The sequence below is a fragment of the Corvus cornix genome, chromosome Z (genome assembly GCF_000738735.6).
Source record: "Corvus cornix cornix isolate S_Up_H32 chromosome Z, ASM73873v5, whole genome shotgun sequence".
In the NCBI taxonomy this organism is placed as follows: Eukaryota; Metazoa; Chordata; class Aves; order Passeriformes; family Corvidae; genus Corvus; species Corvus cornix.
Genome location: NC_046357.1, coordinates 59,439,825 through 59,463,004, shown reverse-complemented (window position 1 = coordinate 59,463,004; position 23,180 = coordinate 59,439,825). Strand labels below are relative to the sequence as shown.

Sequence of the window (23,180 nt, the reverse complement as noted above, 5' to 3'; positions counted from 1 at the left end):
AGATCCAAAGAAACAGAACATCAGGGGAGCATCCCCAAAGAAACGGATGCCCATGGGCTGAGGCTCACAAGCAAGATGCTAAGACTATGTTTGCTTTAACCTTTACCCAAGAAACCGGAAGTTGATTGACCAACAGTTATAATGTGCAAATTTAGATCAGTAACCAGCATAGAAATTAAGATAAGACTCAAAAAGAATCCAGGATATAGCAAAGATTTAAGAATTTCATTTAATGACTTAAGCAGCAAAAATCTGTGAGGTGGCACTGCACAATTCTACTTTGTTGCTTGCATATGTGTTTAGATCTGGTGTCAAGATTTATGTTATTTTTCAATAACAATTTTTAATCTTGTGAGAAAATACACAAAAACAACACTGGACTTGGAAAAAAAAATAATTGTTTGTCCATTTCTTCTCAAAAATCTTGCAAATGGGAAAACAGAAAGGCCTGAACCAGGTGTGTTCCCCTTTTTGTACTCACCACAAAGTTGCAAGTCACGGTCTTTGCATTCTCCCCTTCCTGCTACTTTCATTTCGGTCTTCTTAGACACTGTATTGTGTATCTTGAGCATGGCATTGCAGCCCTGGCTGTGGCACTGGCAGTGTCAGGCAGCTGCCATTCTCTTTCCTGAGCTATTTTCGTCATGCCACCCTACAGCTGGCTTGCATAGAATGGGGCTTCAAAGTCATGCAGGATTGCTGCAGGCTTCATCAGTGGTGTGCTTTGCACAGGGCTTAAGAGTGGCTGGAGAAGTAGGGCATTTTCTTAACAGAATGGGGAGGTAGGAGTGAACTTAATTATCTCTGGATTATGCAGGAAAGTTTTCTGGTTTGGATCTTTTAACATGGAACCTGAAGTCCTTAATATAGTCTTCAAATCATGGCCAAATGACATCATTTAATGAAACCCCAGCAGGAAAAATCATTTGAATTTCCTAAATTTTCATGCCTGACAATTTGTTTTGGAAAGACACACGCACAACAAAGGGCCTCTCCCAGAAAAATTAGTACATTTCATAAACAAATGGTCTTTGCGTAAAAAAAGCAGTAGGGAAAAATAACAAACCACTTTACCTTTTTCACACTACTAGTTGGAACTGGATAAAACTTATGTTTTAGAAACTGCACAATACTTTTATCTAAGTAGATGGAGAGCTGTTTAGTTTCACTGTGGGACAAAATTTGATGATTTATACATAATCCAGTTTAAGTCTTTACACTATTATCCCACCAGTCTTTTGACCATATTCATGTTTCTTGCTAACTGCTACTACTGGTTTATGGAGTCCTAATGGTCTAAGAAGAAAACGGTCTGTTTCCTGGAACAAGAGCTGAATGAAACATCCCATATATACATCTAATTCACACTTATGAGAAATAATTCTTTTGTAGAGTTGAAAGGTCTTGACCCAAGATAAGCGTTTCTGGTTTCAGGAAGAATTTTGGGAAGCTTGGATCTTACTGTCTTTATTTAATGAAAATGTAATCATGACAGCAGTTAGGAAATCAAAAGTCTGTCAAAAACCAAGAAGGGTAAAAGAAAACAGAGGTCTCCTGCCCTTTTGCTATCATGCCTAATCTTATATCACAGGAGATGCAGTGCAGATTGATGCCTTTTTCTGGTCCCTAAAATCGTGAGCCAGACACAATTAGGTGATAAAATGCAGCTACATTTTATGAAGGGTCCCCTCAGGCTCACAGCAAGCTGAAATACACACTGAAAATGTGCTGAAGATGCACACGTGACACAGAGCAAGTACAGTTTTATAAATTTAGCAAATTAGCATAATTGACAAGAATCCCCAATTAGATGTGGTGATCAGGTAATTCTCCCTCTTGGTTCGACCCTCTTCTGAAGGCCCCCTTCCTCGCTAGTTGTTTATGGGAGAGTATCTCAACCTTGGTTCTCAGAAGAAGCAAGATAGGATAGGGGCCTAGGAATGTGGTTTGTCTTCCTGTCTAACAGGTGGAAAACTACTGGCTATGAATCTATATAGTTATAAAATAATAGGCTGCAGAGCTACAAATATTTGTGAAGAATATATAAAAGCAAAAATCAGTCTGGCACCAAGATCACCTGTATAATTTGTAGGGTTGGTTAAACACGATGATGAAAACTAAACAGAAAAATTAAACTGAACAGATTACCTGATTGTATTTCCTTCTGTTCTTGCTCTCCTTCTTTTTCTGTGTAAGCTAAGCCCAAATGTGTGCAAACAAATACATTAAATCTAAACTAGGTATACAGAGAACTCCGTAAGTTGTGCCACACTGTCAGGCTACAAGGTTTAAGGTTTGTTTCTGAGATACTGCCAGTTATGACTCTTAGAAAAGAAAACGTAAGACCAGGTCTGTAGCATAGCTCATTTTTATTGTTTAAACAGTTTTTGCATAGGAAATATATCCGCTTCCAGTAATTGACTGCAGTATGAGCAGCTGCTAGCAGTATAGGCTGGATATAACAGTAACAATCACATTAAGTCAAGCTTGATTTACACCAGTTTAAAACTTGTGGCAGTTGAGTTCATTTGTAACCTAAAAAAAAAAGTACCAAAAAGAACATTATTATCCTCCAACCAGGCACAATAAAAACCTTTGTTAACACTCAGGCTAAAATCAGGTCTGATGCCAGAGGGCCCTAATTCCAAAATTAAGTAGCTGTACTGTAATGCATCCTCCTAGTGAAGGTTCATTACACCAAGACTCTGCATGCACCTTTTTTTTAATTAAAATGGGACCTTCAGGATTTATGGCCTACAGTATGGGGAAAAATGCCAAAAGTTTTAAAATGGATCAACCCTGGTATGTAGCTAGCAAGCAATAACTGACTACTTGTCACCTATAGTTGTACTAAATGTATCTAAAGAAACACACAGCCCTACAAAAGTTTTTCTCAGAGAAATATCATTGAGATGGGGTGCCTCTTCCCAGATTACTAAAAGTTCTATATGATATAAGCACAAATTAACAGCTTGATGAAGACATAATCTAATGCAGCTCTTGAGAAGCCTATGCCTGGGATTGAGGAACCCCTCACATTCTACAATGTTGTAGAGATTATTTTTGAAGAAAATGTTATCTGAAACATATTTACAACTGAACTCAACAGAGACTGTGAAATTGAACAGGCACTGCTCATTTGTTTGAGTTTTTTGGTAAACATTTTGCTGGTTTTTGTTTCTTTCTCATTTTGCATCAACTTCTATCAGTCCATGCAACTTCAATGCCCTCAATGAAGAATGCATAATAAGCCATACTTCTTAAAAAACTTCCTTCTGCATATAGAGATACATTTGCCACATCAGTCCCTGTAGCACAGTTTTCAAAACCATTCTGTCAAAAATACAGTAATACAAAGACTGGCTTTAGTGTCACTAGCTCACACTGCTCTCCCTTTATTCAGGCCACCTTTTGTTTTACTGTTATGGTATCATGCAATGAAAGTATCAAAGGCTTATTCCAGGATATCATGATGCTAGTGACACTGAAGCCCTTTTCACAAATTCAACATACATCTGAATTGCAACACACAGATATTTCTAAAGAGTACTAACTAGTGAACCCTTTTATCAAAAAAAAAACCAAACAACTACTTACAACCATTGAAGAAAAATTTGCAACAAAAAAATGTAAAAATTGACCGTCTCCAACTTGTCCCCTTTACTATTGACAATGTGACCAACAGAGCTGTGGCATGGAAACAGTACAAAGAGTTGTCATGGCAATAAGTTTGGCTGATGCAAAGGTCATTGTGCAGGGTTAAAGGGCAAAATCAGTGGTCCATGTTATCCTCCAACTGCAGTGCTCCACCACACCCACACAATTTTGAGGAATTATTAAAACTGGGGAACTAGCAGAAAGTGCAAATAAGAAGGAGGCAGTTTTCAGCTCCTTCAGCATGGAGTAGAACATTCAGCTTTGAGCCTTTCCTGTTTAACTTGATTAGCTGGCATGTGATTTTACTCTCTTTTTTTTTCTTTTCTATAGAAACCAAATTAAAAAATCCAGGAGCATACAGCTGGTTAACGTTAACAAAAGACCTTGACAGGATCATGTAAACCATAGAGGATGTCATGCTTGGGGCCTTACTGCCAGCAACATTAGAGAGTTTTTTCATTAAAAGTGAAAACTGTACACTGAATATGGGATAACTTTCTGCAGCCTTCATAATCTCACACAGTATATATAATTTAGGTTTAGGTACAGAACACACACCGGTGTCACAGATGTCTTTGTGCAATCTCTTTCATTAAGTCCTTATGAAGCTACAAGTTGCAAATCCAAAATTCTGCTCCCTGAGGACACAGCTGTGTGAGACTTAAGTACTGTTTTAGCTCTCTGCCTATCCTGAATAGCTCTGTGAACCTAATCTTAAATACCATCATGTAACAATCACAAAAACTTTTGCTAAAGGCCATATATACTAATAAAAAAGACAGTGGTACTTCCAACATTTTGAAATGCTCTGAAAACCAACTTTTCCAATACTAAATACAACAAAATAACCTTCATAAAATATAACTTTTCTCCATTTACATTTTTAAAGGATTAGTAACCTATGCTTTTCAAGCATAGGAATCTGCGAAATAACTCCTAACATGGACAGATTTTTCTTAATACATAAATTAAGAAACTGGAGAGTTTTAACCCAAGTCCAGTTTCTAAACAAAGAATATTCTTGTTTAAAAATGGAAAGGCATTTCCATTATAATTGTTAAAAAGTTAGCTTTACAAACAAGGGTATTTTAATTAAAAAAAAAAAATTCTTAACAAAACTATACAGTGTACAAATTACTGTCTACAAGGTAGGCGGTTTATTCAGAAGATCATCCTTTCTTCTTGCTACTTGCAGCTTCACAAACTCATTCACATATTTTCAATGGAGATGCCCACCTGAACATCACCCCACAACTATATTGCTATAATTAATATTTTTGCCATGTCTTTATGTACAGTCTCCTTCACTGCCTTTTTTTTTTCTTAGTCAAGCCTCAAGCGTTCATGTCACTCCAGGGGAAACACACTTCAGTGGCACAGCCATGAGGCCAGGGCTGCAAAGCAACTTAATAAAGGCAGAACAGTGCACATAGAACGGGGTGGCTCAATTTAGTCAGAATACACTTCCTGGTGAAGGAGGAGGCCAGAGACTGGATTTGAGTTCTCAGTCTTATCTTAATCTTTTGAATGCTGAGCTTAAAACACAACCAACCAACAAAGCCAACCTAAAACCAAACATTAAAAAAATGAAAAGTTCGTTATCTTCCAAGCAGGCTTCTCTATTAGAGAGGTAGGTGACAAAAACCCACAGTTGTTGAATAACCCAGTTTAAGGAAGGAGATTATGTCTCTAAAAAATTGCATCTTTAAGCTCAGCATCTTTTCATACAGGAGGCTAGAGATAAAAAAATAAAATAAGAGCATCTATCTTCCTACAAAGGGCAATCATCATTCTGGATATTTCATGTTGAAGCCTGAACTTGTTCCAGTTTTGTCCCAATGTGCTATAAAAAGCTTTCAGAGAACACCTTGTTAATGGTACTAATCAAGGACATGCCCCCAGCACACCTCTGCTCCCAAACTGCTCTGTATCATGACGTGTAAAGGACAACACATACCAGGCTAGAGACTGAGGTGCACTCTGTTTGGGTCTAGCACATTTTGCCATGTGCTTAGCAAACAAATTACTGAGGGGCTCCAAAAAAGAACCCCACATTTCTTTTTTGTGTCTGTGTCTTATCTTTCTCTTTTTTTTTTTTTTTCCAGTTTAGCAAATCTCAAAGGCTCCTGTCTTTGTAGCCATTCAAGCCCTGCCTACACACTCTCTCTCCCTGGAGCCATGGGGACGTGCCACCACTACTGCTCTTAACCACACTTGGAACCAGAAGGGACTGATGGTGGCACGCCCCCAACCAGTGCTCCTTGGGGTTACTGCTGCTGGAGCTGCGCCTCTGGGACTGCTCCAGGGCAGGAAAACCTCCAAAACACAGAGACAACTGCGAGGGATGAATTTTCCCATCCACATGGTTATACGCTACTCTGCTTTTACCCTAATTGGAGAATGTGTTTTAGAGAAAAATTCAGCCTGTGTTGAGCCATGCATTGCAAAGATCCCTTGTGTGTAAGAGGTCACCAGCAATAGGCCCACTACTGGTCTGCAAATGGGATTTTACTGGAAACACACTTTAATTTCCACCATGATCTAATTCCTTACAAAAAGAAACTCCTTCTGTACTACACCCCAGGGCTCTCCATCTGATCTGCTCTATCAGAAGAGAAGACTGCAAATCTCTGACATAGCCCAAGCAGGCTGAAAGTTGTAATTCAAATGCTGAATTAACAAACTTGGCAGGGTGAGAAGGGAGTGGAATATAAAAAAAAAATTATGTACAGGAAAAAATCAAGAAGGATAAGGGGGGGCAAATTTTCTGCATGAGCAATTCCAGAGTACACTGGAGTCAGTGGAATTATGCCAGCAAAGATGCCCTGTACTTGCATTTCCTAGACAAAGTGAGTGTCTTTGTCATTCTGAGCTAAAAACATTTTCTAACATGAACACTTTAGGATGCACTATCTTTGCCAGAATGGAAAAGGCTTCATCTCACTGTGGGTCTTGACCTCTTTCTCCATCTGTCTCTCTTTCTCATGAAAAAAAACCTTGAAGTAAAACAATTTCCTCAAGTCAAGTCTGCCTCCAACAGAATTCATTATTTATTTTTTAAATCCAGAAATGATTTCAGCTTGCACCCCAGGTGGGAAGTTAAAAAGAGGGAACCGATTTGAAAGTTTGTCACAGTAGGCAGAACAGTTGCTTTGCAGCCCTTGCCTGGCTAAGGGTGCACTGCTTCACAGCTACACTGTAAAGTGTTAAAAATCCTCCCCCCCCACCCCAGAATATATATATATGTATGTATAAAAAAAAATCCCCTGTCCACCTCTCAGTACAGAAAAGGACCTCATCACACTGCAAAAATAGCAGTACCCACTTTGGTCAATTAAAACAAACAAAAAAAGCATACATTATTCTTTTTTTTTTTTTTTTTTAAATCTGTGTACTTACCTATAGTAACCAATACAGCTAAAAGCACTACCTACATAGGCAAAACTTGGTATTGCATAATTCATATAAATTTGTATCCCCTCCCCCCAATATTAATTGGAAGATGAAAAACATGAAAGGTTAATAGAAAAAACACCAAAATACTGAAAATATTGCTGGTCGATTACAATTCTTAAGCGGCAACTATACACAGCCATGATATGCTTTATAAATGTGAGATAAAGGTATAACTGTCTAAAAAATCCATGATGTCACACATTTTTCGCATCTGGAGTACAAAATATTTTGTCATAAAAATGGTAAAGATTTAAAATTATAATAAATGCAGCAAAACAAGTGTAGTGATGTCAATTTTTTTGTAGTTTTTTTCTTTTTTTGTTTTTTTCCATTTTTTTTAGATTTCAAGGCAAGGCACGTAATGTGGACATTATATCTTCGTGCAAATTAGGATTACTGGAAAGAGTATTTTAAATTTTTAAAGAGACATAGAGGCAAAATGTCTGCCCATGCACATTATATTCCTGTCAATATGTGAAAATTGTTGAACAAGGCTAACTTCTGAAAGCACCATGCAAGTTTACAGCACCCTGTAAATAGACTTACATTAAGAGTGCATTATTTAAATACAACATATCCCCATCCTGGTATTACCAGTTTGTAAACGGTAAGCTTTGCCCTTGTGACATGGATTTGCCTATGTCTTTGTCTCTATGATGTAGATTTTACAGAAACATGTAAACCCTATGGGTTCTTGATGCAACAAGTAACTTTAAATAAATAAATCCTACCCCTCCGAGGAGGCAGCAGCTAAACCAACATAAGTGCTGTATTTCCATTGATTTCTTATTCTCAAGGACATGATTTGTCTTGACTTAATGCCTTTTAATGCCCTCAAAAACTGAGGGGAAAAATAAGTTTGTTCAAAGCAATTTTTATTTTTATTTTTAATCCCCTCAATTTAGAGTCCAAGGGCTGAAGGACTTATAGTGATGACCTCTTAGATATGATTTTTAAATTGCACTTGCCTCTGTAAGTGTTTCTTTAGTGGGGAAAATGTCAGTTTTTTCCTTTTCTTTTTTTACTGTTGCATGAGAAGATAACACTTTTACCTGCGTAGAGGCATTTCTTCCATAGAGCCTGTGTGTCCATACTGATTGAAAATTTCAAACTGCATAACACACTAGAAAAAGGCTGAATTAAGGGCCAAAGTTTAATAAATCCATACTGATAACTAAAGGCTACAGAGCTTATTTTTAAAACATTTAGAAATCAGACTGCTGAGAAAATGGCTGGCTCACGGCCCTTGTCCTCCTGCAGCTCTGCTGCTGCTGCCTAGCCTTTGTTTTGTGAGATAACCAGGAATAGTGATCTCATGCGTAAACAACAAGAATACTAAACCAATAGAACTAGCTTATCATGCAAATATTAAGGCATCTAGAAAGTCAGTTAAAATATATTGTCGGAGACAGAACATCTATTTCCCAGCGGACTTCATATAACAAAGGCTACTTAGCAGGAGCTGCATTCTACTCATCAGTGAAATATCATCGACCCTTTGTATACCATTTCAGTTTCAACCATAAGGGAATTAGTGATTGTAAGAGCTGCAATTGCTGGTCTATTGTTTTCTTCTTTCTTCAGTTTCTTTCCTCATACTGTCTTCTTTTCTTTTTTCCTTTTTTTTTAAATTTTGCTTTTAATTTTGTTTCCCTCAGTTGCTTGTTTCTGCTTGAAGGAAAGGCTCTCCAATTATGTTCAAACCATAATTTGGGACATTTGTCGGCAGGATCGGTGTCCTATTTGATACTTGGAAAGGAACCAAGCTAGCCCAGGTACCAGGACTGTTGAAAAGGTGAAAGAGACAAGGAGGGAGAGAAAGAGAGAGAAAAAAACAAAATATAAATTAAACATGTATACAATGAATTTGAATCAAGGTTCAGCCAATATTCATTAATAATAGTACTACTTATGATAAAACTGGAAACAAAATTTGTGAATGTAACTTGAGATTCTACTTCACAGTTTTATTTGTGAAAGTATGAGTTGTTTGAAATAAAAATAATTGTGTTGAACTCAGTAGCAAGTTGTATTACTCCTGAGTTACAGTAAGTGGTCTGTTTGTTTATGAAAGCCTCCCAAAATGTCGGATGCAAATATATGGAGCAGGCACAACTAAACCATACAAGTGACACTATATAGCGTAATGTCATTTAAGAACTAGTGAAATATACCACAGGGTACATGTGTTCTTTTTTCAAGAATACAGTATAAAGATTCAGTGGTTCAGCATCCTGTGAGATTTCCTCCTCTCTTACAACACAGCAGTTTATCTTGTCACCATCCCAAGATGGACCTCTGAGATGCACAGATGCCCATAAGAATAGAGGTCTTGTAATGTTCATAAAACCTGCTTCTTTAAAAAATTTCAGTGTCTAAGAAACACCAGATAGCACAGGACCTTGTGCATCTGCACTTGCAGCCAAGGGTAGCTGTGAGTCAAGGGTAACAGTGTATTCCATAGTTTTTTCAACAAGCCTCTGAGGAAAAAAAGTTTTCAAAGCCAATTCAATGACTTAGGAACTTAAGTCATCATTTCAAAAGCGCTCTGTCACTGAGGAGCTGAAGTCCCAATGGCATTCACAGGTTCACTGGGCACCAACCAGTCATAATTGCAAGATGGATACTCAAAGACAGCCTCAGCTACTCGTATTCAGTACCCTGCAGCCTGAGCAGCCCTTTCCTTAGATATGGTTCTGGCAACCCAGAAGCTCAAACCAAACTTTCCTAAGTTATAGGATTCTATGACTCCAAAGAAAGTTTTGTTACATTTATTCAGAAGAAAAAACAACATCATTAAGTCAGCATCATTGCCAAAGAACTAGTACCAAAACTGGACATAGAGCTTGCAAACACATCTTCCCTCTGCATTCCACTGTATTGAGCTTTTCTGTGAATTAGTCTTTTCACAAATATAAGTTCTTACTTGAAAATACATTCTGGGATTAGACTAACGAGTTTCATGATAACACATCTGCAGACTAAACCCTTCAACAGGTGCATTGTGGAGGCTAAAAGTTTTCTTTCCTCTCTGTCTTTTGTCCCATTTCTGCCGTGCTCTCTCCCTGGGCACGAAGATGCACTTTTGTGGCACCGTGTATAAAGAGGAAAATAGACTCTTTTTATCTATTTTAAATGTGCACAAAATAACTACATTTCATTTGGCAGATTTTTGTGACCACTTCAGTTCCTGAAAAGTGGTCAACTTATATTGGGGAAGAAAAGTCAATGAAAGTGGGCTGCTGTGCATGAGCCCAGTGAGTCTTGTCGCTCGTCTGTCTCCAAAACTGCGACAAGGGTACATGTTTCTCAGGCTTTTCATATTAAAAATAATACAAAGAGATTCTATCGTTTATTCCTGCTTGAAACTACTTACCTCTCTAAACCTGTTAATTTAGTATTTTACCTCCTAGCAATTAATTTCAGGTGCTATGCCTTACACATGCTAAAAATGGAAATAGTTCCTGACCTGTTTGTCTCAATGATGGTCATATTCCCAAAGGAGAAGGACAAATTTAATTTCATGAAGAAAGCACACTAAATATTAATATCTTAATGTTTTTAATGCCTGAAGAACAAATATTATTCAATAAGGCTGTTGGGGCTTTTTTCTTCAATTGGGTATATTCTCAAAGGACACCTAAAAATCTAGAGGATTTTAACCTTTTCAGAATTTTTTTTTAAAAATTGCTGTTTTCAAAACATTAGGTCAGGTAATATGTTTAACTTCTTTGTCATTGTTTTTGATTCCATTGACTATTACACAAAAAAAATCTATTGGAGGAAAAAAAAAAACCTTCTGAAATTTAAAAATCACAATTACACCACAAATCTTGAAGCACTCACAAAGATTTAAACCTAGTTATGCATGAAAGATTTTTCCAAGATGATCTAATGAAAACATTATGTTCCAAAAAGAAAAAAAAAAAATTCAATACCAGAATTTCATTTAAGAGGCTTAATTGTTTCAACTTCTTCTTCTTCTTCTTCTTCTTTCACAATTTGTTTTAAAATGCATTTTTTGTTTCTTCCTCCTTGGATTTCAATGAGGTTAATAAGCAAATTCTAAAAATAACAGACACAAAGCAAATTGCTTCCAAGCAAGTGGAATTGTAAAAATAAGAACTAGTAATAATATAGAGCCAAGCAGATTTGTTTGCTTGGGATCTGTCTGTATACATGTTTTACAATGCACAGTTCTTTGCTATCTTGTTACATGGGATTTACTGTGTTTAGTGACTTCAAAAAAAATACAACACTAACTCAAAGAACATAAATTTTGTTTGAGGTCAAGACTCTATTTAAAAAATTTCTGTGGCTAAGGCTAAACACACAGGCTCCAGGTTATCTTTCTGAAGATTTACAGTGCACTTCAATGATTGGATATATACTGTTGTGACTTTTTGCTTTGTTTTAAAGTTACCAACCTTCTACTGACTACAGTGGGTGAAGGAAACAAGTCAGTGCTAACTAAAAGCAAATTACTATTTGCAGCTGAATTTTTATTTATTACTTGAAATTCCAGACAGAGCTCTTGATTTCTATGAAAAGTGCTCAATAAAAATAAGTTGTAGCAAGTTCTTAATATGACTGTTGTTGCCATATGACCTACCAGGTTAATACAGGTGTTTATTTAAACCTTTCAAATGTCCCACCTTATATTGTGACCATGACAAAAATGTAGACTGCAAGAAATTCATCAGTACTACTTATGGATCCTGAGGGAGTAATAAATCTCCAGTGTTGACACTGTGTATATCCCACAGGAGTTTCAAAGTCCCTTTTACTGCTCACACCAAGCCTTCTGCCAGAGGTGGTGGTGCAGACAGTGGAGCACCTGTGGGACCAGGGCAGCCACACAGTGTCTGCCTGCAGGGCTGGAACTGCCACCACTTCCACACCACTGGAGGTGGCTGAAGTCCTGGTCTAAATACACACACTGGGCAGAGTCTAACTGTGCTGGCAGCTGGGAAGAACAGCCCATTCCTTCTGTTTGCTGGCATTTCCTAAGCTGTTATTTCAAGGCTTGATGAGTTCTGGTCGTAGTTTAGAAAACAACCTTATCATACTACAGGTGGATGTAACTCTGTCTTAGGCCACCCCAGGCCTGGTACCACCACCAGATGCTTACCGCAGACAAAGGAAGAAACCTGAATGAAAGCTATTGAGGAGAACAGCCCTAGTTATGGAAAAGCTGTGACACAACTGTGAATAACCAAACACACAACACAGGCTCTGCTAACCTGAATGAGTATGGCTGTCTATCCAACATTCCCATGACCTCCCTTTATATTTACAGCAAATTTAGCTGGACTTTCAGCTACCCTGTGAGCCACACTCTGCTCTGTAGTTCCCCAGAACTCCAGCATGATGCCAAGCCAGACCAACTACCCCAAAAAGTAAGGTTCCCCTGTTAGCCTTTTCCAGCCTACTGGGAAGGGACTTCTTGAGTACTGCAGAGCTTAGCTTCTGCCATGGAAACCATCCACTGTTTTTAGGCAGAACATCCTAACAGGAATGACAGTTACTCTGGCTGCAAAAGCAAACTTCACCTGGGTGCCTATGAGTGGAAATACAGGAAAAGGGGAAACAACTTTCCCTCCACCATACCATCCAGCAGTCTGTGTTAGTCCCAGTTAAAGTTCAGCACTTGGTTTCACAAAACCAGAGGCAATACTCTGCCTCTGTGCACTAAGTACCTTAACCAGGGAAGCCAAAACTCTTTCCATTGCTGGGACACAGACAAGGTTGTTGTCCTTGCAGAAACTAATAGAATGTCTCTCTGCCCACACGGCTTCTCCTTTAGATAAGAAATCTTTGTATATATGAGTGGAATAAAACAGGTCTGTCACACACTCCAGCTTACTACTCCTGAGGAAATCTGCTATCTGTCTGCTGACAGAAGGTATAATATAAATGCCTTTCCCTTGAAACATGAAGTGAGACTTAAAAAAGCTGCTCAAGGCTAAGTTTTGAAGAAAATTTCATGAGAAGCACCATGAGATTCTGTTTTGAGATTCAGATCCACCTTTGTTGCAGGACCACCTTCGTGAAGCATTTTGCCTTTCAGTAATTTCACTACTGGTAGTGGTTTTCACCATAGCTAGACTATCAGATACATTATACAGTCATCAGCTCCTCTCTATCCACAGGAGGTATAATGTATTTATCTGTTCAAATGTAATAAAACAGTAAAGGAAAATTGTGCAAGCATCCTACAGGGTTAACATTCTCCATTACACTTTCCATTACAGTTTCCAGATGTTAATTCAATCAAGATTTCTGCCATGATTTCCTCTTAAAGATAATAATTGCTGTTTCAAGAACCTCTGATTAAAATATTACTGGAATGAACCACAAGTAGTGCTTACATTATATGTATATACAGTCCATTTTGGAGGTTGTAATAACATAAAGAGCATAATAATGTTAAAAAATTAACTAAATGCAATAAAAAATAAATTTAATCTGACCTGAGTAAATGTTGAGGTCTTTGAAATTCTTATTTTCCACCAGTTATTACCTTCTTTCTTTTACAGTTTCATTAGTCTGTAAGAGAATTTTACCATTCAGAAGTACACCTAAAGAGTACTTCCTTCTTGTGGCTTTACTATCACCTACATGAACCCACTAGCTAACAGAAGGTAGATCAGATTCTGCCAAGTCAGACTTTGGACAGAAAAGGTAGAAATACCTTCAATGTTGAGAGAAGGGACAATAGTAAGTCACCAAGCAAGGCACATCTGTCTCTGTAGTAAGTGCTTGCTCACACACGTACAGGGACTTTTACCATTTAAAATTACTAGGATCATAAGAACTTTGGAAATGCAAATTTCCTAACCTCAATGCCTTGGCTAAATTCCCACTTCTGCCTACCACCCTTCCAACATCTACTTAATGGGGTACTTCTGTTACCATTCTGAGCTGGTATCCATAGGTAAACAGCTGTCAAGTTTTACCTCCAAGATGAGCACTTGTTTCAAGAGATGTATTAAGTGTGTCTCAGGTTAGTTTAGGATGAATTCTACAGTTTAGCAGGCACATACTACCCGTCTAGCAGATGGAGGAGTTGAAAACCTACTGATTTCTTTCCAGGGGAGGGAAAAGGGAAATCTCCTATAAGAATACTATTTATTCTATTCCCTGCAGATTCCTTTTTTTTGACAGTGTAACACAAAAAAGTATGTAAAGATCAGGAAGAGGCTACAGAGCCCATTACTAATAAATACCCACAACAGAGGGAGGGTCCAGAGAAATGCTGCATGTCCCTGGCATGCTTTGGACCATCCAGGTATGAGAATTTGGTGCAGGAACAGGCCTAACAGAGGGTTTCAAATACGCACTTGTACAGAGGAGACTATGACTAAGTCAAGCCAAACCATGGAGAACATGTGCTCAGTTACTAGAGCCCACTGGGTTGCCTATGAAAAAGTGACTCTTCACTTTACACACCTGCACTACCTTTTTCTTTTTCCAAATATTATTATTTGCATTTCAAACCATTAGAATTTTTACCTTAGCACTTATAAAAAATATAACTACAAGTTTATCAAATTAGCATGACTAAATAATAATGGAGACAATCCCAACTGTACCAAACAAACAAACAAACAAAAAAACCAAACAAAGCAGTTCTACTGCTTCAAAAGAAACATTTGGAGGTAAGATGATAAAGTAGAAAGCTGGAGTAACCAAGGGGTTAAAGATACAGTTTACACTTGGGAATTTTCTATAATATGCTCCTCCTTCCCTAGCAGCTGCCAAAAATCATCTGACAGGAAACATAAGATTAAGTTTGTCCCACCTAAGTGAACAAAGAGAGCTCAGAACAGGCAACCAGTTCACTACAGAGCAAGAACTTTTCTAATCCTGCTGGAAGCTACAGTCCTACTCACAAATTATTACTGAAGTTGTTTTCTTGATTTTAACATCTTGCTTCTAGAGCAACTCATTCATTTTGGTCACACTGCAGTTCTTGTTGCTTCTCCCATAAAGGTTAACTTAAAGCTCCAAACATAATCATGTGGAAAATGGACATTATTGATTCCTATGGTCCATTGTTCCCCCATTCTAAATCCCTGAAGTTCAAGTTCAATCTGGAATTACATCATGTCTGGTTTCTCCTGGTTACCAGACGGCTTGAGACGTGACCACAGCTACAGAAAAAACAAACAGCCTTCTTCACGCTTCGGCTCCCCTATCGATTCAAACATAAACTTTTTTTCTTTCTCTCAAGTATGCTTCAAGTATGGAGCATGGTTAATTTAGAGATTAAGTTCCAAATTAGATTATCTAATGGCATCTTAATGGATTGCTGACCCATTTCCTGTGGGATGGCAGCATGCAAGTCTGGCTTGAATACAACTAATTTCTTAGGAAGTGTTCAGAAGATGTTTGCCTAGATGGAGAGGAAACAGTGTTCTGCACATCTCTCTGCACTACAGAGCTGGGCAAAACTATTAGAACTAGTAATTTAAATTTATAAAGATAAGAAATCATTAGGTTTTCTCTCTGTGAATATTTTATCAGGATACTTCAGCCTTTTTGTTCTTAAATCATAATGAAATGGTACTTCTATTCCAAACCATTTCGGGGGAGAGGAATGAGGGAGGGGCACAGGTCAGAGTTTTTGAACCACCTCTCTAACAGGTGTTTGTGTTTGCCAAAATGTGCTTCCACAGATAAGCTGTTGCCTGTGTAACTTTAGCTATATATTTTCTTGATACTAAACATGCACAAGGTATTGTGCTACAAAAGCAATACGCACCCATTTTCAATTTCCCTTTAACTTCTTTCACAAATCAGATTATCCCATTTGATTGCCTTATTATCACTGTTATCATAAACACACAGTGGTGCTGCGGGGGGCTGGGGAGGGGGTGGCCGGAATGATGTTCAGAATGCTGAACACCCCTACAGCTACAGCTGAGAAAGAAATTCAGCACTCTGAGAACAGAGCTCCTCTCAGCATCTCCAGGAAGGAGACAGCTGTTGTACTATACTGATGTGTCAAGATAACAGAATGAAAGCATGAAATTCTAGCCTAGTCCATTTCCTTGGATACTGTAAAGGTAATGTTAAACAGTTAACGCATAAAACTATCACAGAATGATTGTTAAAAGAATCAACATTAATAAAAGTACATTTGTCAATAGCTGAGTTGAAATGTACTCTTTGGCAATGAAAAGTTGCTAACAGTCTGTGGAGGATTTGCAAATACTCCATATGGTCTAGGAGAGACCCATCATGCCAGCTTTTATAAGTATTCATACTGGAAATACCATCAGTGGTGTAATGACTGGCTTAGATTTAGGATCAAACTCACGCTATCAGCCTCACATACACACCCACCCCACTTTTTGCCACTCTCACTCATTTCTTAAATGTACTTTTTGCGTAAACTTGCCCTCATGTGGTGACCAAGACTGTATTTTCCTAAATGAGCCTTACAGATTTTCACAGCTTTCCCTTGCCTTCTGTCTCCAGGTAAACAGAACTGTTGTTACCAAAAATATAAGGATTTGGTGTTTTTTAATGGTTCTGAGTATCTTCTTCACATGTACACCAAAAAAATTACCTAAATGGCCATAAGAGTGCTTGAGAATTTATTTCTATTGATGTGTTTAAATTGTGCTCAAAGCTCAGCAGACCCAATTAAATACATAAAGAAATAAATGTAAAAAAAGCATATAAAGACATAATATGCACCATAAATGCTCTAAGTAAGCAATGAAGAAACCAAACCAATCCAAACAAAAACTGTAGATGGTTTGGGTATGAGGAGGAAATTAAAAATTACTACTTCTAAATACATTACCAAATAACTGGGGTGGGTTTTTTTCCATTTTCTTTTGTGTTTTTTAGGATGCTCACAGAATATTTAATGTAAGTATTTCCTTTAAAGATAGTAGAATGTTTTATTCAGTATTAATCTATTTTTTGTTATCACTATTCCCTGCAAGTCTTCTGGTTTTGTAGAAAATGGTATCAGTGACCCAAAGTTTCATGGCTTGCTGTTCCTTTTTATGTTTTTTATTATTCATATTCTCTTCTTTTCTGCAAAGTTCAGCCTTTGCATACAGATCACTACTGACTTATACCTGAATCTTTGAATACCAACAGAGAGGTATGATAGGAAACTATTACTGAGACAAAGAACACAGAAATAACAGAAGGTTTCATCATCCAATTTGCCAAGGTTTCTAAGGTGTGGTTCACTAACAATTCGTGATGACAAAGCTTTCAACCTGACCATCTCTGCTAGCTGGTATCTGTAGACACAGGGCAGCTAATGCTGATGGACTGCCAACTTTTTCACCTGCCTGAGGTCAATAATACTTCTGAAAAATCAGTATACTTAACCACAAAAGCCTGATGTAAAAGGTGAGATTGAGCACAATCAAAATGATTTAAGGAAATCACATAATCAAGAATTTATCAAACCATTTGGGGTTGCAGAAACTTGTCTGGACTGGGATATGTTTCCTTGTCAATGTGTGACAATTCTTTTTGCAATATATTCTCATTTTTCAATGTTAGTTTTAGTGCTAGAAAGGCTCACTGCTCATTAGCCTGTGCAGGTATAATTTCTCTTCTTAGGTCCTCATTTCAGTGGGATTTGAAGAATGTCATATTTCAAAACCTAGCACCTAAAAGTCATCTATTTCGGCAGAACAGCTTGTTTCTTTGTCCTTCCAGGCTGTGCATGGTCCAAGAGCAAGTGGCATAACCTAGGCCTCTAATGAAATGCCCATGGCAGAATTTGTGCCTAGGCTCTTCTGGTAGTGCCTGTGTATGTTGGCAGGGCCACAGTGGAAGGCAGCACTCTGGGAATGACCTGCAAAGCAGTTTGGTCTGTAACAGTGAATGGATCATGGAGCATTCACCACCAAAATTTTCTTGGTCATCACCCAGAAATATTTTCCCCCACTTTTCCTTTCTTTACACAGTTTATGCCCAGGGTTTATGATGGTACTGAAAAACAGAATTCAGCAAACGCTAGGACAGTGCTTCAACCACTTTGACTGGCATTGCTTTAAAGGAGGCTTGAGTGGGAACTGATTAAAACCAAGTGAGGATGTTCCTAGATATGTAGTTGTGATGTAATTTTCTAAGGCCTGTCAATGCCCTGAAAAATGCCACTTCATAGTGGCATCACCCTTTCTGCGCTATGCAAGCTCAGTTTGGTTTCACTACTGGCACTACATTGAAAACTCTGCAATTACTGTATGATGGGCATTTGTAACGTGAATCACAGCCCTTGAGGAGATGAGATTACTCCATTAGATAATTTTCCACTGTACTATTTAATAAATAAGGAAAGAAATGACAAGACCTCATTTTGCCACCACAATTGTTCCAGATTCAAAACATTATTTAAGAAAAATTAAAAAAAAAACCCACAAAAAAATTAAACTTCAGATTTGTAAACAGCACCAATTTTCAAATTCAGTAATTTCCCTTCCAAATTGATTTTCAAAAGCCCCAAAACTTCTAGCAATCCATAGTACCATCAGTACAAGCATCCAAAGGCATTTTGTACGTACGTATAAATTACACTCACACACATACTTATACTAACTATTCAGAAGCACATGTATTTTCATGTGCACATAAATTTCAAAAAAATATTTAACATTGTTTCATGAGTGACTGGCTAATACTTCATCTGATAGGCTCCCAACCTACAAGCTTTACATGTACAGCTCTTGTTAAGTGTTGAGTGCTGCAGATAATCATGTACATGAAATAGGTGAAAACTGATGTATCAAAATTACGCGGATTCATTTATATGCCCTATTTAGATAGACACACACCTTCTACTGTTACCATAACCCACTATATACCAAGAGACGTAAAATCTAATAAATTAACAATATACCAAAGGTTAATGGGATTTATTTTTTGGTTTATTTTGGCCCTTTTTTCATACAAAAAGAAACTCCTTTTTTGTAAATCATTCCTAATTATTCTGTTATTTAGTTGAAAAATAAGATGGTTTATATCTTACCTTCATGTATAAGTTAGTGACCTAAATCTACACCAGCCAATTGGTAAGAAATGTTTCTATGAATAATATTGTAATAATAGTAATTCTTTGCCCAAGAACAGCCACCACCTCAGCCATTTATTATTATACTCATCTATACCTCTAACAGCACCATTTTCTTTCTGTTAACCACTAAGGTCCCAAAAATATGACTGCAAATGACATTTTTAAAGTCTAAGATCAGTATTTCCTTCAACTCGCAAACCCTTTGCATAGGACAGCATAACGTTGTTTCAAGTGTTACATTAAGGGACCGTCTAAAGTCAGCTTACATGAAAGATAACCTGAATGTGTATAGGAGGAATGTTACACACATATTTTGATCATAATGCTGTCACGTATACCTCTGGAGGCCCACTAAAACAGATTCTGTAGCTCTATGCAATTTTTTTAGAGGTGGTGTAGGGGTGGAAATAATTAAAATGTTACCTTTGCCAAGTAATTCCCAATGTATCCTCACTGGCACTGGGGTATAAATGCCTGCCGTTTTGATTCATGGTCCAGTCACAAATTCTCAGCTGTCAATTGAAACCTAGCAGTCAGATATGGATCGAGCATACTACAGTTTTTAGTATTTAAATGAACACATGCAAACTAGTACTGTACATGGCAAAAGTCTTACTTTCCCAAGAAGTAACTTTAAAAAATAAAACAAAGAAAAAACTTATTTTGAGAAATAAATGCCTATAGACTTGTTTAATATAATGCTACTTTAATATGATCCTCTATTAATAAAGCATAAAAGAGTAACTAGTGTGTAGCACATAACAATTAGCCATTATTAGATTACAAAATGAGCTGGAATAAAAGGAAATGTTAATAATCAATAGTGAGATACTTTAAGAAAGGAAATAATTAAGCTGGCTTTTAAGCAGTGGTCTATATAATGTGTATTGAGTAAAGGTAAAATTTAATCAATATCTTCTAGCATGCTTTTTGTGAAACATAGAAGACATGCAACTTACAGAAAATTTGCCCAAATTAAACAAACTGTATGTCATTATCTTGCTATTTTAGAATAGTAAATGTATTTTGTAACTGAAGATTATTAATCTAGTGTTACTGAAAGTGGTATTACTTAGCTAGAGGCGACAAAATAACCTAATCTTCTTCAGATTCAGAAAAGTAGAATTTAAAATACTTTACTGCATTTTAATATAATGAGGAATGTACTAAATGTTAGCTGGAACAAATTCTTCCTCAAATCATCAGTTCTGCCTTCACAGATTGTTCAAGCAGCCCTCTGCAGTTCTCTTTATTTAACAGCTGCCCGATAGTGTTAGCAGATTTATTGAAAATATATGCTGCTTATTTTTAAGAAAGTGAGCTTATCTGGCTTCTGAAGAAAATATACATTTTATCCTCTGTATAATCGTGTTTATATAAATTGCTGTACTATTATATATGGTTAAACTCTCTTATTTGAAGATAATGTTGCTGAGTTTAATTACATTCAATGAATTTTAGTTTTCTCTATCCATATTCATGTTCTTGAGATAGCACAGGCTACAGCAAGCAAACTACAATAAACTGTTTTCACAGGAGCACGATTAATTGCAGTCCTTTCCTGAAAAATACAAATGCTGAGGACAAGACAATATTGCAAACACGACCCTGTCTGGCTGTTAGACTCATAAGCTTCCTGCTGTTAAGGTCTGAGAAATGGAAATGTTAGTCTTTGATGTTTTCATAGGGATTGTTTCTTGTTTGTTATCTAAAGAACTCCACGGGACCTTCTAAAGACCATTAAAAGCATGACTAAACCACATAAAATTAACCAGAAAAGGAAACATGCAGTCCAAAAGTTTGCTAGAGGTAACTGTGAATAATACATTAAACATGTTTTAAGAAATGGGTAAGTAAACATTTGATTTAGTCACTACACAAAACAGGATTCTAAGTCTGATTTTAATAATGAAAACATAATAAAATAGTCAGCCCAGTTATTCAATGTACAGTACATGTATTTCAGCTATTATCCTTAAGGATGTCATAATTTTCACTACAAATGCATATTTTAAAGCTTCATAACTTAGCTATAAAACCTCACTTGCAGCTGAAACAAAAGACTGAAAGGTTAAACCCTCCCACCCATCCCGCTTTTTTGCTTCTTTCACAAAATATAAAATCTGTGAATAAAAGCCATTTGGCTGATTAAAACCATTAAAAATATAGTAAAATCACAAAATTAGTGTTACCAAATTATTAAGTTCACTTAGGTCTAATTCAGAAATCTGGCAAGCACTTAGCTTGCTATATAGAACCTAATTTCATTTGCCATTTGGGGAAAACAGTAAGAGACTGATACATTACATTTTAGTAAATTAGCTTCTGCACTAAATCACTATATTCTTCCTAGTCTGTATGAAAACCTTCCTCACATACAGTTAATGTGTTAAACTTATCATTAAGGAAGCTCCACAAAGCTTTTGAAACCTATTTCATAAATGTTAGAAATGACATGCTTCTTATTAATTTGGTCGTATGTACCTCAATTCATCTACATCCAAATACTGCAAAGGTAATAGTGCAACATGTGCATTTTATAGGTAAGCTGTAGGCATGTACATGCACAGTTATATGAAGGTTCATGCTACATGAGACTCATAGTTAGTACTGTAGTGCTACTCACTGCACCAGCTGTGCCATGCTTGCACTACTGACAACACCTTGGAGAAGTGCAGGTTTGCATGACAACTGGTTCTATGACAAGCCCAGGGCTGTATTAGTTGTACTGAAATACACCTTCCCAACATCAAAAACTGCTGCTCCACACTTCTCAGTAGGCTCACATAGCAGTCTCTAAAAACTAACCTGCCTGGAATTTTTCTTTTTTAATCTCCCTCACAAAAACTTCCCCTCCCAAGTCACACTTACTGAAAGATCTGCATGACTAAGATTTTGGAATATCACTTCCAAAGACTGTATCTGCATCCTCTGCGTGTGTTGAGTGCTTTCTGGGTAAAAATACTGTAGAATTTAATAGCACTCTGTAAGCCTGGGCTCCATTTGGAAGAAGTGGGAGGCAGTGGGAGGCTGCCCTTGGAGGATGTCCAGACAGCCCAGCAGGAGAAGCCTGGGCACACAGACCTAACGTGAGTATCAAGCTTTGGAAGGCTGTAAGGCTCTTCATTACAGTATTTCCAGTGCTATATGTTGTCTGAGTTCATACTGAAAGCTTTCTGTAAAGCAATGCCACAGTGTTAGCTGGAGATGAGAAGGCACAGTCACTCTCACACACTATAAGCCATCTAAAAGAGTTTCTCTGCAGGATATGTGAAGAGGAGAGGCAGGAAACTACTTGAAGGCTACTTGAGAAAACTTACATTCCTCAGTAGAGTGACATAAGAAATTGTTACATTTAATAAATGCTGAAAAGCATTACCAATTTTCTCAAATGTATGTTACGAATGAAAATGAATGATGTGACTTGGCATAAGACATGGTGAAAAGTCTTTCCTAGAAGGCTGTTGAACAGACTTGACCTTTAGTCCACAGTTCTGTGGTTTTTTATCAAGGCAAGTCACAGGAGCCTCACTACCATAATACCTTCCATCCTCAAAACATTATCAACGATTTTCTTAGTTATCTCTCATCTAACCACAAAAGAACAGAGGATGATGCCTGTGATACGTCCCCACTGCTGCACTTATGAAGCAGCAGAGAGCACAAAGCCCACTGCATGTGTTTTTCCTGGGAGGCAGTGCAACTCCCTCATTTACATCAGACACTTTACAGGAAGGGGATATAGGCCTGGAAGGGGACACAGGCCTGGAGAAAAGCAGAGCAGTAGACCAAGTGCTTCTGTTCTGTACAGTGCCAGGAAATGGATTTTGTTTTGCACTTTCCAGAGCTGTGAGACATACTGATGTGAAGTTCTGCCCAAGTGCTAGATTTTACTATAGCTGTCTTCACAGTTTAAACAGCACCTTGCAAGCACAACCATCCTGTGGCGTCTTAAGTATGCAAATCACACATACATTAAAAACCCACAGTCAACAGCTTAATCTTTAATCAT

General features: G+C 37.4%; 1 protein-coding gene across 11 annotated transcripts in view; it reads right to left on the bottom strand.

Annotated features, from left to right (window-relative positions):
• Positions 1–2,350: 2,350 nt before the first annotated feature.
• NFIB (nuclear factor I B) overlaps positions 2,351–23,180 on the bottom strand; it is a 264,049-nt gene continuing 243,219 nt past the window's right edge. For 7 of the 11 annotated variants that reach the window (XM_019281923.3, XM_019281924.3, XM_019281927.3 and 4 more), the window contains 2 exons: positions 19,592–19,680; positions 2,351–8,897 (listed from right to left, as the gene is read on the bottom strand). In XM_019281923.3, the coding sequence (XP_019137468.2) occupies positions 8,768–8,897; positions 19,592–19,680 (219 nt within the window). In that variant the 3' untranslated portion in view covers positions 2,351–8,767. The remainder of the gene's footprint in view (positions 8,898–19,591; positions 19,681–23,180) is intronic. The other 4 variants (XM_019281926.3, XM_010392955.4, XM_019281925.2 and 1 more) reach the window with 2 other exon arrangements.